The sequence below is a fragment of the Haliotis rufescens genome, unplaced genomic scaffold (genome assembly GCF_023055435.1).
Source record: "Haliotis rufescens isolate VD_foot unplaced genomic scaffold, xgHalRufe1.0.p SCAF_15, whole genome shotgun sequence".
In the NCBI taxonomy this organism is placed as follows: domain Eukaryota; kingdom Metazoa; phylum Mollusca; class Gastropoda; order Lepetellida; family Haliotidae; genus Haliotis; species Haliotis rufescens.
In genome coordinates, this window is record NW_025963835.1 from 22,055,399 (window position 1) to 22,074,162 (window position 18,764).

At 39.5% G+C, this 18,764-nt stretch overlaps 1 protein-coding gene across 1 annotated transcript in view; it reads left to right on the forward strand.

Moving 5' to 3' along the window:
• The window catches only part of LOC124135193, a 43,367-nt gene extending 25,499 nt beyond the window's left edge, over nucleotides 1-17,868 (forward strand). Inside the window, exons 3-5 of the mRNA XM_046500443.2 lie at nucleotides 12,616-13,788; nucleotides 16,067-16,108; nucleotides 17,143-17,868. Coding sequence (XP_046356399.2) covers nucleotides 12,616-13,788; nucleotides 16,067-16,108; nucleotides 17,143-17,774 — 1,847 coding nt within the window. The 3' untranslated portion in view covers nucleotides 17,775-17,868. The remainder of the gene's footprint in view (nucleotides 1-12,615; nucleotides 13,789-16,066; nucleotides 16,109-17,142) is intronic.
• Nucleotides 17,869-18,764: the final 896 nt, after the last annotated feature.

The following is an 18,764-nucleotide window of genomic DNA, read 5'->3' on the forward strand; positions in this document are numbered from 1 at the left end:
TGTGGTACTACTGAGTAGGGCACCACCACATCTCTATCCCCGCTCCATATCGATACACCCTGGCCTGTAATCAACTCATTTCAACAGTCCCGTGATATTTGTTATTACCATGTTTTACTGCAATTGTAAATATGCCGCATTTGTGTATTTTCATTTTTTAGACATGATTATGTACTTTTTTATCTGACATCATTTTCTCTACTTCAACCAATGTTTATGACGTTCACAAAGGACTACGTCATTTAATGTCAGCGAGCTTGTTTTATATAAAGCTATGTCAATCATATGACGTCATTTGAGTAAGTAAAAATACCTCCAAGGTAAAGGCTGGACTGCAAAATATATTTTCATTAGGGTTTTTATGACTCGGGGCACGGGCTGCCCAGTCGTCCAATGCGCCGTAGCTCGATGTGTCATGGACGGGACATAGTCAGGTGGCCCTGCTTTCCAATTTCATACTTAGATTAAGGTTCTTGGTTTATGAGTAATATTTCCTTGATTAAGGTTTTCATTCATCATTAAGCTGACGCGCTCTTATTTAACTGAGCTACTGCTCAAAGGAGCGTTAAACCTTACACACTCCAACCCAAATTACTTTGACGAAACAATAATGATGGCTAACTTCACCTAGTACATCCACTCGTGAAATATGAACGTGTTTTCCTCTCTGTGTGGTTATGTGGGATGGGGTGAGGTTGAGGTGGGTGGGTTTTGGTTTGGGGTTGGGTATGGGGAGTAAGTCGTATTCAATGATACCTTTTCGAATGGTAGTTTTTAAGTGACTTCGCCCCTTGTATAACATCACAGGAAAGAAATCATCTGGTAAAATGATGTGGTCATGTTATTCTCTGTGGAATTATTATCCAAAGTTCTTTCCGCATTGAATAATCAGTATCAGCAGTCATAATTTATGTTTCTACTCTCTACAATGTATAACGTTTCTGCCTTGTTTCCTTAAGACATTGGTACTTATATTTCTTGCAGGAAATAGAACCAAAGAGCCTCATTAGTATCAATGTTGTATACTTGCTGTGTAGTCGAACACTACTTGCGTTAATGCTGCTGTACATAGCGCGCGCGTGTGTGTGGATTGTTCCTTATTGTGAAAGATATACACTTATTATACATTTAAGATGTCACCATGAAATGTCTTAAAGTGTTCATTTATTGTGAAGTTGTGCAAGTGTATACAGCAATTCACAATGTTAGTATTATTTATATATGTATATTCGTATTATGATGTTATATTAACTGGATAATGAATGAAAAAGTGAAGTGCAACATATAGGTTATGTTGCAATGTTTTGAATTGGGCTTCACAATTGCTTGAATTTGTGTTAGAAACATCGTCATTTAGAATATAAACTTACCCTGTTTTGAAATTTGATGTAGTCCCACTGTAGAGGAGATGCCTCTTACCTTAATTTGTAACCGAGCGCTTTACACGAACCAAGATCTATGATGTGGTTCCACATTAACCTGTTGATTTATTGGGAATGAACCTGTTGGTGCAACGTGATTGCGAATGGAACTGGAACAGCCGCAATTTAGGCTGCAGATGAGTGACACGACACGAGTGATTTGTGACCTGTCAGTTTCAAGATTTCACGGCATTCGACGCCAATGTTTGAAAGAAATGTAACAGTTTTGGCTCTGACACAGAGGTTCTGTATAATTAGTGAGAAAACGCTACATTCACCATGATCTATCATTAGTTTCGCTCTATGAATTAGTGTCCTGTGTAAACATTAGTGTCTAGTAGACAAGACAACTATGTATACGCACATAGGCTTCAAACATTCCATTGATGCACTGAGTGCATCTGCTCAAATGTCAACAGTCAAGGCTGGTGAAAAATAATCGTGTGAAGATCATTGTTTCCACCCTGGACATCCAGACTAGGCCTATTTTGGAAGATTGACCGTTGTTGCTTCAAGGTAAATATTAATGTCAATGACTTTATTGCTCTCACATATACTTTTGTGGATTTTGTACTACCACTATAGTGTGTCCACCCGTTGTAATTACTTTGCAGGAATTTGTACCGATTTGTAAACTTAGTTAATTCTATATGATAGTTGTTGATTGTATAGCATTTCTTTGCCTTTTGTTGGGTTTCACACTAAATGATTTTACACATGGATTAATGGGTCAACTTGTTTCAATTTGGACGTCGACACGTAGCATTACACAATCGAAATATATCACTTAACAAATGCAAAGAATGTGTAATTTAATATTTGTCCCTTCGTTGATTTGAATATTAATAAAACTATCAAAATGTATTTGTCAACTTGCACTTTTTTATTTATTTACATTGTAGATCTAGAATAAGTCCTGATAACCGCATGCATGCTGAAAAAGGCAACTCAAATACGGATCAGATGGCCATGCTCTCGATCGCCTCATACGACAAGCATAGTCGCCTTTTACGGCAATCATAGGTTGCTGAAGACCAAGTTTTAGCCCGGATCTTCACGGGTCTGTCAGATATGTGGAGGACATGTGACTCAAATGATGTCAGATATAATTCCCTATGTCAACTTGTACCATATGTTCCCCCGTTTGTTCTATATTTCAAATTACAGGAACCACCAACAATGCCATTTTCCAAAGCGAGCACCATTTCATCCAGGCTGTTCAATTTAAGGAAAGTGTTGCAGAACGTGGACTTGGCAGCTCATAATGTGAATTCCACTACCTGTTCCTTCTAAGACATAGCATGTACCAGCCTATAGGTCATATAATCACAGGTGACTTCTCTTTTGTTGACAATAATAACATTCGTCAGTCATTCAAATATGGACCAAAATCATTCCAATGAGCAGCATCATTCCAATTTGGATCACAATTGTAAATCTTAGGGATGCTGTCGAAGAATATGCCAATAAATGGGGCAAAGGAGAACAGGAACCTGTGAATGTCCTCCAGAGTGGGTTAAGTCTGTGCGTGGTGTTGTCAGTGGTAGAATGCACAAACTGAAAAGAGAGGAAATAGAAATGGAACAAACCAATTCTGTCCCAATCAGCAGTCATCCAACTTCTGGCTGCCTTACATGAAAAGTAGTTGTTCCCACTGATAAGGCCTCAAATAACATAACCATTACATGTTAGCATCCTACACACATTGGTTCATCAAAGAATTTGGAATAAGTGACATATCAAATAATGCCACATATAAGGCCAATATGTTAACTGAAGAAGAAATCTGCCAAAACCATGCATCAGTATGTCACGTCAAAAAATGAAATCCAGTATAATCTGCCAAAACCATGCATCAGTACTATCAACTTTTGACTTGACTAGAAACCTGAAGACATATTTACTCCTAGATTGTACTGGATTCCAAAGCTCCAACGAAATCCGTACAAAGAGAGATATATTGTTGGGTTCAGCAAATATACCACCAAATCCATGTTTTAAAGATTAACCATAATCTTTAACACAATCAAGGGAGGCCTTTTTTATATTCACAAAAACTATTTCTCCGTCAGTAATGTCAGTCGGTAATCTTCATATATTTATCGAAATGTCACCATGATAATTAACTTTTGGAACATATACGTATCTAGGTCAGTGGAGTAAAAGTTTGACAGGTGTCCATTTGTCTTTAACTGTGTCCATTATCACACTCATTCAGTGAAGGGGAAATCCCGTATAATCTACATCAGATGATTCGTAATCTAATACACAGCTGCCCTGTGGGTACATTACAACTAATCAAAAATGAATTTTCACACTAATGGTGTATACATTTTAGCATTTAAATATTTATAAATTCACTTTTGATGATAACAGTTTTAAAATCCAGTGATTTTGTCCTTTCACAAAAGTAAATCAATGTGTACCAAGTAGAGACAACATTGCAGGCCAAGGTTTGCTGTTCTCTCTTGAAGAGAATTAATTAGTAGGGAGTTTATGATGAGGATTGTCTTTACATGCACCAGAAACAATATCAACATAACCAACGAAATATTGTAATTCTGTTCCAATCAAATTTGGGTGAGTGGGTATTGTCTAATGCAGCTGTCAGCAATGGTCAAGCGATATAACGGTGGACTTTATGTTTGGACAGACCGTCAAGTGGCGGATCACATTAGCAACGTCCCACGCCTTCAGGGTAGGCCGACACTCGATCAGCATGTCACTATAGTTAGGTCCGACCAACCGATCACCACTAGTTGCCTCGTACAAACAATACGAGTGTTTGGGACCTATTCGCTCACTCATACATTGACATATACAACATCCCCAGAAGGTTATTCTCTATGAAACAATATACTTTTCCGGATCTCTTTTGCACATCGGCATCAATGTGTATTGTATTTCTGCTCTTTGTCAGTTTAATCAATTAAAGTTTGTCTGACACGTTGGTCATTTATACGAAATTGTAGCAAGTAAAATATGGTCATTCTCAAAGAAAGTTGATTGTAACGTTGTTTTTACAGTATTTCGGTTTATCACGATGTGTGACTACAATGTAGGAATAAAATCTTAGGTGACCGTTTCAATGTTTTGTTTCGTTAGCACGGCTGTGAGGCTGAAAATCCCCATTTCATAACTGAAGCATTTACGGGATTCCAAAAAAAGCTTAATTTTGGAGGAAGTCATTTTGGTGTAACCAAATAGCAGGGGTATGGTACCGATTAACCATGGACTATAATCAAGATGATCATTGGCTTTTTCTAACCCATGATGACATATTTGCACACTGCTAATCGACATAATCCTGCAAAATGATTGCTCCACCTTGTAACACAGGGCGTCCTGTAATTTTGGACTATTGTACGGAAAGTATACATGTAGGTATAGGTAAGACTGCTCGGAGCCGATGTTTTATAGTTGAAATCGTCGGTTTTACCCTGAAGTGCAATAACCAACATTCATTTTCCCTTCAATATTGTAGCCCTTATTGTGATGCTATATCCCTAAATGAAGCAAGTCTGGATTCTCCAGAGGTTCTGAATCTCCCATCTCATTGGGGTTCCTTTTCAATTTAAGTGGTTTATTTCTATCAACATTAAATATTTTCAGAGACTATGAGTAAGTCTACTTTAACACGTGTTCTAGGGTCTGAGGCAACTACGGTTGCTAAATGCATGTCGCGGAACACGTATTCAGATTAGATAGGACCATCTCGAGCACATTTGTTGATCACATAAATATTACATGTTAAATTTAGTCGTGTACAATCGACCGGCTCTGTGGTCTGGTGGTGGAGCGCCCGCCCGGAGAGCGGAAGGTCCGGGCTTCGATCCCCGGCCACGTCATACCAAAAGACGTTAGGTTAAAAGATGGTACTTGTTGTTACTCTGTCTGCCGCTCGGCATTAAGGACTGGTCGTCTCGGAGTCAGTTTACTGAGAGGGATGTGCGTGACATACTGCTGCATGGTATCATATTTGGCTTGCACTATGAAATCGGCATTAGTCAGTACCAGCAAAAGCAGCCACACATGTAAACACACACACATGCATGTGCGTCGCTATATATCTGCAATAATCATGGACGCAACGTCATACCCCATTTCACCTCACCTCGTACATAATACGCACTTTTTCAGAATTTTTAGACTCAAAATAAGGGGTGCGTATATATTATACACAAAAACAAAATATTTTACCACCTTTTCCCCAGCAAAGCAGGTGGCCATCCAACAGAAGGGTATGACCAGAAATTATCGTTAGCTACATCCAGTGATGTATAAGCATATTGATAATGATGATATATTAATGTTTATCACTATTTCTTTGCCTTATCTACTGATTTGTAAAATTAACTTGAAATAGTTTTTCTCAAAACGTTTGTTGTTATTCTGTTGGTCATGTAGCTGGCCATGCCAGATCATCAGTTCAACAATCAATACACCCAGCGTTTAAATGAAAGTACTAAAACTACCTACAAAAACAAAATTATCCCTAAAATAAATATCCCTATAATTAAATATAGTTTTTAATTAATCAAACTTAGCATAACACCTCTGCCATCAGCTAATTTGCATGTCGCCGTGACCGGACTTTTCTCTCGTTTTTAAACAAACACTGAAATCAGAACAGACTTGCCTAATGCAAGCCTTTGGTGCACTTAACGTATTGTTTTGCATCATTATATAGGTTTGCTACTACAACTGCGACAGTGAGGTGCCCGACAATATATATTTATGCATCAAAGTGACTCGTATCGCTAGCTCTCTGTAGTGTAACTTGAAGGAAAACTACGCAAATGGAAAATTTTTTGTTCACGTCTTGGGATACGTTCTCACTGAAAGTTAACCATGCCAAATGTTTATCTAGATGTGTAGACTCATTAAAAATGAAACCGATGAAAAACATTCAGTATCTTGAATGGGCTGTGTTAGATGTGACGAATGCTGTCCTCACGGAACTCTGGGTAGGAGAGTGGACCGGACGGTGTCAAGACAATTAATGCCTAAACCAAGAACTAGGTCTTCATCTCGGGTGGCTTGCCCTATCTTTTTTTTACCAAAGGGCTTTTTGTTCCTCCTTTCAATGGGAGTTCTCCTGTTTCAACTTGTAGTGCTAGCATTTGGGCTTTGTGTTGTATTCTGTCGAGGCGGCTCAAAACAGTGCTGATGCTGAAAGGCCTTACAAACATAGTCTATTGTTTTAAATCTGATAAGTGATCTGTAGAAGTTCGATTGAGTGTTCCCTATTTTGACTGATAGCGACCTGTCTTGCAGGAAGCTGTCTATGTACTTTGCCATGCTCCCTTTTTCCCATTTGGTGCTAGTTTCGTGAGTACATCATTCCAATCACCATTTTATTCAGTATTGTAGCCAGCATTCACAACAAACCTCACTAAACACTCCTTATTCAATACATTTGATCGTGACATGGACTTTGGATCTCCACGTCTGACAGCCTGAAATGATAATAAAGAAAAATCAGTGCGTTTTCTACAAGACAGATCATATATTTTCCAGGATTAAATTGCCCATTACTGCAACAATAAGGGGTCTGTCATACACAAAACTAGGGATACCCCTTCTGGTTTGACACCTGATTCTATTGTATTACTTATATGTAATCGGAATCGTACAATGGATTCTGCTTTTAGCAAGGATTGCGTATGATTATGGAATTGTTTTTTGCTTTTATTATAGACAGCTCCTTTGTTTATTGATGTTTTCCAGCAAAATGACCGTTTCAAGACTTCTCAAAGTCATCATATGATTTGCCCCCTCCACCATGATATATATGATAGATTTAGATTCAAAGGTTTGAAGGCGTTCCTCGCTCAGTATGACGTTCCAAATTGAAATTGGGCATATGCAACATATACAAAACCTTCAAAAAGATACAGACTTTTCAATGCTTGTGTCTCGTCTTTCGCAAAAGTATTTTCATTCCATATAGTAAGTACATGGGAATTTTACCTCCTCTTCTGGCACAATTTCGACCAGTTAACAAAAAATACAAACACATAGATCAAGCAAGATAGATATCACATATTGATAGCTATACAGTTAACTTGTTCCTCTCGCTCAGTGTGAAAATCCCCATTAACCTAGACTAACAGTTAATCTTTGAAAATATATACTTTTGATAGACACAAGCAACACCATATAAATTGAATAGGAGCCAGAGTGAGATGAGAGTTTTGTGGAAAATCTAGACTTGCGTTATTTAGGGATATATCATAACAGTAAGACCTGGACGTAAGGGGAAGGAATATGCTTTAGGGACAGTGAGACAGCCTACACATTATCCTTGATACTGGTATGAATTCATATCTCAACCGTCTGCACGAGGCGCAAGTGTGCCCACACGGTGCGATCGAAGAACATTGTCAAAGCTGACCTACTTTACCGTTGTACCATACGAGGTATTCGTGATTTCCGGGTTGTTCTGATAACGAAAGTAGCTACTGCGCGTGTGCAGATAAGGCGAAGGTCCAGTATTGTTTGTGTACATGTATATAGGCAACCAACTGTACTCTCTGCTGTCAGTTCTCGTAAGGTAAGAATGTTAATCTGTCTGTTAATCGGAGAGTGTCTTGGGGTGGTGGTTAGGGGGTGATTAACGTTTGTAATGCAGCAGCTTTTCAGGTGGAATAGCTAGTTAATAGGTTGAGGGGATTCAGAGGTTTTACACCGACTTCAATAGTATTCACCGTATATACCATATTTTCTCTATTAATCGCCGTAACAACGTATCGCGCGAACGTTATAGACGTCGAGGCGTCTAATTGAGGAAATACAGTACGTATGGTGCTCTCATAAACCTACAACGGTCTTAAGTCTAAAATATTCATGAGTGGGCGGAACCTATGTGACCATGCCACACTTGTTTCGGACGCACTGCATCTCACCTGAACACGGAAGTGCATCGGACTTCTGCCGAGTTGTGACACCATACAGCGTATATGCCGGCACTCCATTGTTTGCGGTACAATCACTATAACCTAAACAACCTGTAACTTCTTTGTTAAATAAGCAAACGATCATATAAGTGAATCCCTGTGAAATGAACAAAGCGAACTGTATATTACAAAGTGGTGTTTAAAGATTGTGTAGCTTTTAAGCAAGAATGTCACGGTTGGACATGTAATCTCTTAGTTTGCCACATTTCTTTTTGTCATTTAGTCCTGGAAATTAAACACTGGAAACATGTGCTGAATATATTAAAAATAAAATCAAATCTAAAAGGTATATGAAAGTATTTCTTTCTTTATTTTTTCACACCAGTACGTCATAACAACACTGTTGTTGAGGTGCTTTATGTTGAAGCATCTTGCGAAAACGAACATAAAACCTCAGTCTAAACGAAGACATAAGTAGCTTTTAATTTAGGCATCCTAAATATTAATGATTTTTGTTTTTTTAGTTGTTTTTGGAGCACTCAGCAACGGCGGTCTGTAAATAATAGACTCTGGGCCAGACAATCCAGTGATCACCATCAGGAACATGTATCTAAGCCATTGGGATACGATGACAAGCATTAACCAAGTCAGCGAGCCTGACAACCCGATCCTCCTAGTCGGCTCTTACCAAAAGCATGTATCGTCGCAGGCCCATAGGCATAAATAACAGTAATGTTTAATTGGGGATGTATCCCCACTGGCATTATAAGTAGTAGTAAGATTCAAACCAACTTTCATTATAAATAATCGTAATGTTTATTCGGATGAAGATTGACCCCAAAGGCATTATGAACAGTAGAAATGTTTTATTGGGATGAAGATTCAACCAACAGGCATTATGAATAATAGCAATGATTATTGGGATGAAAATTGATCCCAAAGGCATTATAAATAATAATAATGTTTTATTGAGATGAAGATTGACCTAAGCTTTTTGAAAGAAATTGGTCTGTATCATAAATTTTAAATATGTATGTGAATAATTAAATGCTTGTTTTTTATTTGGTGTGATGCTATTATGAACTGACATTATTGAGGGCTCTGTCCAGGAGCTGACTTTGTGTGCTGGCGATTAGGTGCCTCACCCTGGCAGGTGTGGGTTCGAATCCCGCACGGTACTCAACCCCCAAAAAGTACTAGAATCTGTACTTTACTAAGAAAGTGTTATCCCAAATATAACATTAGTTACATTTGACCACTTTCTAAATGGCATTGTGTATTCATACTGTCCAGGAGGTTAACGTAGCGTAAAAATATTGTCCCCATGTGTGATCCTATCATAATCGAGATCACTATCATGTTGGAACAGCTCCCTCTGGCGGGCCAAAGTTGGGAGGAGGTGATGACGCAAAATTTGGTCTATGTATTGGTTTGCTGTAAGATTGCCCTGCACAACCACTAACTGTGATCTATCCGTGTAGGATATGGCTCCCCAAACCATGACACTCCCTCCACCAAATCGGTGCACCTGTCGAACGCAGTTCGGCGCAAAACGTTCATGTCGACGTCGGTATACACGCTGTCTTCCATCCCGTCGTTGAAGAAGAAAACGTGACTCATCACTGAACCAAACGCGTCGCCAGTTCCTGAGATCCCATGCCTGTACTCTGTTGCACCTCCGGACACGTCGTTGACAGTGTAGACGTCGCAAGACAGGTCCAACTTTTGGTCGTTTCACTCTAATTCCCACTTCCCTCAGACGATTTCTGATGGTTTGGTCGGAAATTTTTCCCATACCAGGCACTTGTCCTTCAGTGTCCGTTGCTGTAGCAAATCGATTCCGAATGTGATGTAACCGGATGTACCGATCCTGAGCAGGGGTGATCACTCTTGGTCTTCCACTTCTGTGATGATCTTGAGTCGAATTAGTGCTGGTATATCGATCCCATAGTCGAGATTTGGTGAACGTTGAAGAGTCTTGCAACGGCAGACTGGTACTCCCTTGATTCCAAACGTCCAATGGCGATATTTCGGTGAGCTGCAGTTAATCTTGGCATTTTTCGATCTCCGTTTACGTCAGAAAATTCGTAGTGAACTGTTGAATTTTGTACGGTCTTTTATAGTCAGTGTCTCAACTATTGTTTCCAACACTTTGCACGTGCATTGTGCTGAAAACGTTTTCTGAAAGCAATTTCCGTGCATCCTTTGCATTTTTGCTGATAAACGTTTCCCCGAAAAACATTTTGAAATGTGTTTGCGCGCAGTGCACAACAAACATGACACGATTAACAGGAAGCAAACATAAGAATTGTCTTTATGACGATTGCTTGGAAAAAAATCTAATTGGAATTCTCAAAACACCTATGCGTTTCTTTTTTGAAGAGTGTATTTTATAGAAATAGGGCATCATATCATATACTGTTTGGAGATAAAAGTTGTGTCAATCTAACACCTGGAACTGTTTGTAATATAGTTTACTTTATATATTCTACGTGCATGAGGACCATAGTTAAGCAGTACAGAATGAATGAAAGTGTGTCAGAATCTCTGCTCATATGGATTGCACATTCCTGAACCTCTGTCTCTCCGACACATATGAATAAATAGAGAAAGGAACTCAAGTCTAGAATGATTTGGCAAGTCCTAAATGCCTGAGCCCTGGGCCTGATTGATAAACATTGTTCTAGGTGCTCTTTGGATTTAATTTTACATATTTATTTTACAAGCATGATAACTCTTTGTTTCTGGGACAACCTGGAATCTTATCAGGGTTTCTGAAATAAAAACAATATTGTTGTATCTTGTAGTTGACCACCTTATGCCATGCGCAGAGATTGCTTTGCTCTTGCAAGTAGGGAAAGATGTATTGTATTAGTATGGAGCTTGGTGACAAAAGGTTTTTACTGTGTTGGGTATGACAGTAATAGCAAAGACATTTCAATGTTTCGATCAGGGCTACTGTGCATCACTGAATGTTTCGGAGATGGGCGAGTTGGGTTGACTCAGTAATTCGCGTAAATTTCGATCTGTCCGAAGTCGAGGCTTGCAAATACAGTTCAGCACAATCTTCAAAGACACATAAACTACATGTTATATACCTCATGTGTAGATTGTGAGTTAAACATCGTATCACGCAATGACAGCCGAGACAGCGATGCGCTCGTTAGACGTCAACTAACATACGTATGATATTTAATTATTTTGGCATTTGCATACAATTGATAAAGTTTATAACGGCAGTTTCCTCTTTGAAAGAGACGAAAATACAATTAAGCTATAACATTGTAAAAAAATGTTTTATTTTTTTTATTAATGACAACTTGTTGTTGACATTACAACTTGCTAATTAGAATCGTGCAAGGCATTTTTGGTGTGTCCTTTAGGGTTCGACCATTTGATTTGATTTGTATCGAATAAAACATTGTCCCTGTCGTTGCTCGAAAAAAACCTAAAATGCATCATACTGTTTGTATAAAATACACTAGTTTGCCACAAAGTAACATTGTTGCAAAGTGTTTTTAATAAAAAATATTCAGGGCTCATTGCTTTATTTAGAAATGGGCGGTCCCTTCCACAAGCAAAGATGACATGTATAGCTAATGTCATTCCCACCAGAAGCGTGACATCTTAAAACTGTAAGAATAAAATAGATATGGAGTACATTGACACGCATATAAGTGTGCTAGAGTTCAGACCTGTGTCATTGTGATTTCCCATTAGATGTTTTGCAGGTAACCAGGATTATTTGTTCGAATCCCATATTCACCCCAATAAATTGCTCTTGGTTTGTCTGCACCATATTCAAGCTCGTGAGTTTCTACACTGTTACTTTAAACGTTCCTCCCACATTATGCTGACATGTCCTTATATTACTGAAAAAGTGTTTTAAAGCAGACTAAAGCCCAACACCACTCAGGTCATCATCCGGGGCGAGATAAACTATTAGAATATCGCTTGATTACCCACTGCACGGGGGTTTTACTTGAGGCAAAACATGTGAAATCCCGAATCTGTTCTTGTCTCTTAGCAACAACTGTATAAAACATGTATACTACATTGTAACAGACGAATTGGTTGATGACATGTCAATATGTATGTGTACGGGTGTGTATATGTGTCTGCTCTTAGAAGCAGATCATACAGAGTTTCCTCTTTGTGGATATTGTGGTTGTCATTGTTTCCTAACTATGCCTTTGCTCATTGAATGCTTAACAACTACAGTACATACACATTACCTCGTTACAGATTCTATTTCAATTTCATATTACATGATCGTAATGATTTTCGTTTGCCAGACATCATGTCGGATCTTGTCTCAGTTGCTGAGATCAAGGATCATCTGACCGAGTGTCCAATATGTACAGAACACTTTGATGAGTCGACACGAATTCCCCGTCGTATGCCGTGCTGTGTACAGTCCTTATGCCAACCATGTCTAGAAACCTGCAGTAGAGGCACAACAGTCTTAGACTGCCCCATGTGTCGACAACGACATTACCTGAAAGGAGGTGTTAAATCTCTCCCCAAAGAGACTGTCATCCTGAAGTTTCTGGACTACCTCAAGATCCAGAAAGGTCTCCATCTTCCATGTACAGATTGTCCTGATAAAGAAACAGCTGTAGCCCAGTGTGACAACTGTAGAACATTTTTATGTTCAATCTGCCTAAATGCTCACAAACGAAATATGGTTACAAAAAAACACACAATAAATACCTTCCATGAGATGAAGGGCCGACCTGTACAGAGTTTCCGTCGTGTACATCAGTGTAGTCACCACCAACAACCTCTACAGTTCTACTGTAACACTTGTGACAAGGTTGTCTGTGTGTCCAGCACTGTAGTAGATCACGATAAAGGGAAGGGGCACAACGTCGTGTCCGTGGATGAAGCACACAAAGAAAAGATAAAATCCACCGATGAATTTTTGGTTAAGATGGAGGAAAAGACGAAAAGACTGAGCAAAACAGAGTCAGATCTTAACATGAAGATAGAGGACATCGAACTGTCAAAGCGCGTGTCAAGAGATGATATCAACAGAGTCTTTGACAACTTGATCGATGCTCTGAAGCAAAGACGAAAAATCCTTCTGTCTGATGTTGAGGAGAAATCAGCTAAAAGTCTCAAGCTAACAGAGCAGGCGCTGGATGCAACAAGACTACTGCTGAGGAAAGCGAGGTCATCTATAGAATACACGAGACAGATGAGCAGCAAAGCTGACAGGATAGAATATCTGCAAGTATTGGGATCAATACATAAATACATGTTGAAGGAGGAGTCACCAAAGGAAATACCCTTCGTCAGGACTGGAGTTAATTTTTTCCAAGCAAATGTAAAACATCTTCAGGATACTATCAAGGGGGCAGGAATGGTCAGATCAGTCACGTTCTCCCCAACAGAGACGTCGCATGGTGTGGAAGATTCTGCAGCATACACCGCTATCATTGTGGAACCAGCCGAGTTACCTTCAGGTAGGTAGTACTAAATAATATATTTCTCATGGAAATAACAGATACGATAGACAGACAGTATGAAGGTCTAATGTAGTAGACAAGTAAGTGTACGAAGCGTATACAATGGACATAACTCAACATAACTGCAATACAACATGTTAAACACGCGTGATTTTACTTTACTGATTTCACTGTAAAATATTGACAAGGAGTTCTTTACATTTATAAATTCGATCAATATTTGGTAAAGTTGGTTGGTTGGTTGGTTGGTTTGTTGTTTAACGCCGCATTCAGCAATATTCCAGCTATGTGACGGCGGTCTGTAAATAATCGAGTCTGGACCAGACAATCCAGTGATTAATTTGATGAGCATCGATCAAAGCAATTGAGATCGACGACATGCATCAACCAAGTCAGAGAGCCTGACCACCCGATCCCGTTAGTCGCCTCTTACGACAAGCAGAGTCACCCTATACGGCAAGCATGGGTCGCGGAAGACTTATTCTAGCCCGGATATTCACGGGTCATATTTGGTAAAGACCTATTTTGGAACAATAGATTTTTGGTTCTCATGTAAATAAAATATACTCATCCTCAATTTCACAACTGTCACAATGTGTACATACACAATGAAACACCTGAACAACAGATCCTTTTTCTTATAAGATGCAACATAGGCAAAACCAGTAGGGAAAAAAGGTCTATCTCAAATTTTCTTTTCCATAGTCATCCCAACCTTTTAACATTAAACAACAATCTATCCCCAGCAACCTATCCAACAGCTTTGAACTCTATATTGGCACTGGACATGCATACTGTAACCCCAGCTCCCCCAAGTATGGCATTTACTACATTTTATTTCACAAATAATATTATTGGAGACTTGTTTCCATCAAACAATATTGTAGCTGGCTCGAAATATAAATGGCTTTTGGTCTTGAGCAATTTATAAATGGGAATAAAAACCTTTGATGCTTATGGAGCCTACACGGCTGGGTGAAAAACGCTATACCCAGGTATTTGTAGTAAGATACTACAACTTTCAGTCGTGTGTACATCGAATTTGTTGTATGTTTCTGTTGCGTTCTAAAACGATCCACTCGTCGTCCCAAGACAGTTTTTTTTGTTTTCGAAATTACACGATTTCCTACTTTTATACAACGTTCCGTCTTAGGACTTAATTACGTGACGTTACGCTATTCCAAAGAAAATGTAGTATTGAAAGCTTATGTTGTCATGCCATTCTATGTAGAAATGTTATACTATGTTCCACCCACAGTGGTTAATCGGTATTAAGGTTTAGATTTCTGATACATCTGAACAAGTGAGAAATGTTGTTTATCACGAGAATCAACGGGTTCACCTGCAAAAACTCGGGAACACATGGTACAAGTCAAAACAGGGATTTGCATCATTCTTGTCACTGTTGCGTCAAATTTGGAAATGTCATCCATGTATCTACTATACATGTTTTTTAAAACTTGACTGAGGCCTTAAATGTTGTAACTTTTATCAAACAACTTTTGAGCAAGAGTCCCATGACTCTCTTTGAAATCGTCAAAGAACAGCATGCTCGATTACACCTCAAAACAATAGAAAACCCAAAGACCGGACCCGCTGGATTTTGCTTGACATAAAGAGAAAGTTGACTTCTGGAAGTTGAAGTCATCACTCTTGTTACACGGTCTGGTGAATTTGTTTGGTTATTCTGAATCTTTATTCATAAATATAAATATGAAACTGATGAGGCGGTATCATTTGTCTCTTTATTTCCACTTAATGTTGGTTGGCTGGTTGGTTGGTTGTTTAACGCCGCACTCAGCAATATTCCAGCTATATGACGGCGGTCTGTAAATAATCGAGTCTCGGCCAGACAATCCAGTGATTGATATCATGAGCATCGATCCATGCAAATGGGATCGATGACTTCATGTTGGTAAATCAGTTGAAGGGAACTGGCTACTTAGCCATAATGGAATTATATGAGATCAAACGTATTATCCAAATTAACTTGTTTTGACTTTGTCAAGCAGGGCAGAAATTCTGATCCTTTTGTAAAAAGAACAGATAAGTAAGAAGGGGAGCAAAACTGATGCCCATGGTGATGACTACTTTCTTGCCTAAATATCTACGGCAAATATGTACATTTATCAGAATGACACTACCCCGTCCAGTGAAGTTTGTTCTTCTGTTTCATCCCGCGATACTGTTATAACGGTTAATATATGCATTACAATAGTGAGAGCAGGCAGTACATGTACATAGGACACACATAAAGATTAATATCTTGTTTCAGTGATCGAGATCGACCGGAAGATGTCTGACCAGGAGATAACATGTAAGATCTGCGCCCTTGATCATGACATGATGTTACAAGATATTGTTCATTGGTTTTGTATCTGTCAGTTGATTTCGAGAGGTTACCACCGCTTTCGAGATCTGAACTTTGTGCTTACCTTTTGATAGTTTAGTACAGAAGTTTTATTAGTCGTCACGTTAGCTATGTTGCATATCATGCATGGGTTGCCTGATTTTTGAATGTTAAGTAATGTAGGAGAAGAAAGCCTCCTTGGTGTAGTGGATAGAACATCCGTCCGGAGAGCTGAATGTCGGGGGTTCGATCCCCAGTCACGTATAACCAAAAGACATTAAATGATGGTACTTGTTGTTACCCTACCTGGCGCCCGGCACTAAGGGGACAAAACTAGGTCTGGTCGTTTCGGAGTCAGCATACTGAGTGGGGTATTCATGTTAAACTGTGGCATGGTATCTCAGTTGGCTAGCACTTTAAACTCGGCAGTCGTCCTACACCACACACACATACATAGACACGTACATACGTACATACACACCCTCGCGCGCGCGTGCATGCACGTTATACGTGTAATAATCTTGAAGTTATATATATTAAACCCCAGAACGAATACACTTCTAAATTAATACATAATATATCAATGATAGGTTATAGTGAGTGAGTGAGTGAGTTGGGTTTAACGCCGCTTTTAACATTATTCCAGTTATATCACGGCGTGTCAGCTTAATGTGGGAGGAAAGCCCGAAGTGATGCAGGTCTCAGACGTTTACCACTTCGGTGAACCCACGAGCACGGGTATGGTGCTGACATACCTAGAAACATAATCGGGGCGAATCGGGATTCGAACCCACAATCATAGGTTTCTGGCGTGCCCAAGGGACGCAGCTCTGCACAGCGAATCGCGGCGCCTTAGACGACTGGGCCACCCGTGCCCCCATGATAGCTTATAACTTTCATTTGGTAGATTGACTAAATTGTGAGTTAAACACGTATTAAGTGATATATATGTTAGCTACAAGATGTGTTGGTACTCATTACGAATGTTTTTTTCATCACAGGTCCAACTCTGGAATGGTACACTGACACTGCAAAATGCATCATTGACGTATCTGAATGTGTAATCACAAACACAAGACCGGCTGTTATTTCTCCGAACACAGGATGTCGGATACGAAATGCCAGATCATGTCTAGCGTCCAGACCTTTGGTGGTCCGAAACAGTCCTGGGCAGCGTTGCATGTATGGAATAAAGTTGGGGTTATCTATAAAGACATTGGTAGGAAGTAATAAACTTATACAAGAGATAGCCCTGACATCCTCTCCTGAAGATGCTGTCCGGCCGCAACACATTGGACTGAGTGTGTATGTTGCAACATGCTCCACCCACAACCAACAGCTGTGTCTTCGGGTAAACTACAATAAAAAGCTCTTCACTCACCTTCCACTCACTGAGAACAGAGTTGGACAGTCTTATGACCTTCAGCTATACTTTCTACTGGATGGAGCTAGTGACAAAATATTAGTCGTTAATGCCATTGACAATTCAGTGTACACCACTGTTACAGATGTAGAATTTGACAGACCACTGTGGGTTATGATGTATGTTTGTGATCCCACAAAAGCGGTTGTAAGAGGAGAACTGATATCTGGCCACAAAATCCAAGGAACCTTTGCCAACTTTAATCTGTAGAATCTGTAGAACATATTAACATTTTAACAATAGATTTTTGTAAATAAAGTGTTTGAATCTGAATTTCCCACACACTACTGTCAGTGATCATGAGCACGCGATTTGTTTGGAAATGAGTGAGTGAGTGAGTATAGTTTTAGGCCACTTTTAGCAATATTCCATCAATATCACGGCGGGGGAAATGGGCTTCACACATTGTACCCATGTCGGGAATCGAACCCGGATCATCGGCGGGACGAGCGAACGCTTTAACCACTAGGCTACCCGACCGTCCTGTTTGGAAATAATGGTAGTGGTGCTGAACGATGTAGGATGTAGACATATGGAGGGCATTTGTTCCTTTGTTGGTTCGCACGAATCCCATGACTAGCCTTTGCATGCATTTTTGTGGCGTGCTACCGGAAGGGCAAGCAACGCTGACATTCATTATTATGCTTCAGACTGTTGTAAAAAAAATGTCTGCCACAACAACTACCTGGTTGCAAGGTGTTTTTCTTAAAAACATTTCAGGCTCATACATTTATTTTACAAAATATCTGGTCCTGCAGCAGGAAATGAAAATGTATATTATCTTGCACTTACAATGGTGATTTTCATTAAAATATTTTCTGCATGAGATCACCTGAGGTATAAACATTTACCTGCTAAGTAAAGCTCTTGCTTCATTTGAAAATCCTGTGTCAAATCCTGATGTTGTAGCTTCTGTTTCCTTTGTGAACTGTACATTGTACCTTAAACCTTATTCGTTTACTTGATTTCCGATTTCCAACCTCACATCAAATACACAGACTGGGCAACAGTGAGTGAGTGAGTGTGTTGGGTTTAACGCCACTTGTAACAGTATTCCAGTTATATCACGGCGTGTCAGCTTAATGTAGGAAAGCCCGAAGTGATGCAGGTCTCAGACGTTTACCACTTCGTTGAAACCCACGAGCACGGGTATGGTGCTGACAAACCTAGAAACATAATCGGGGCAAACCGGGATTCGAA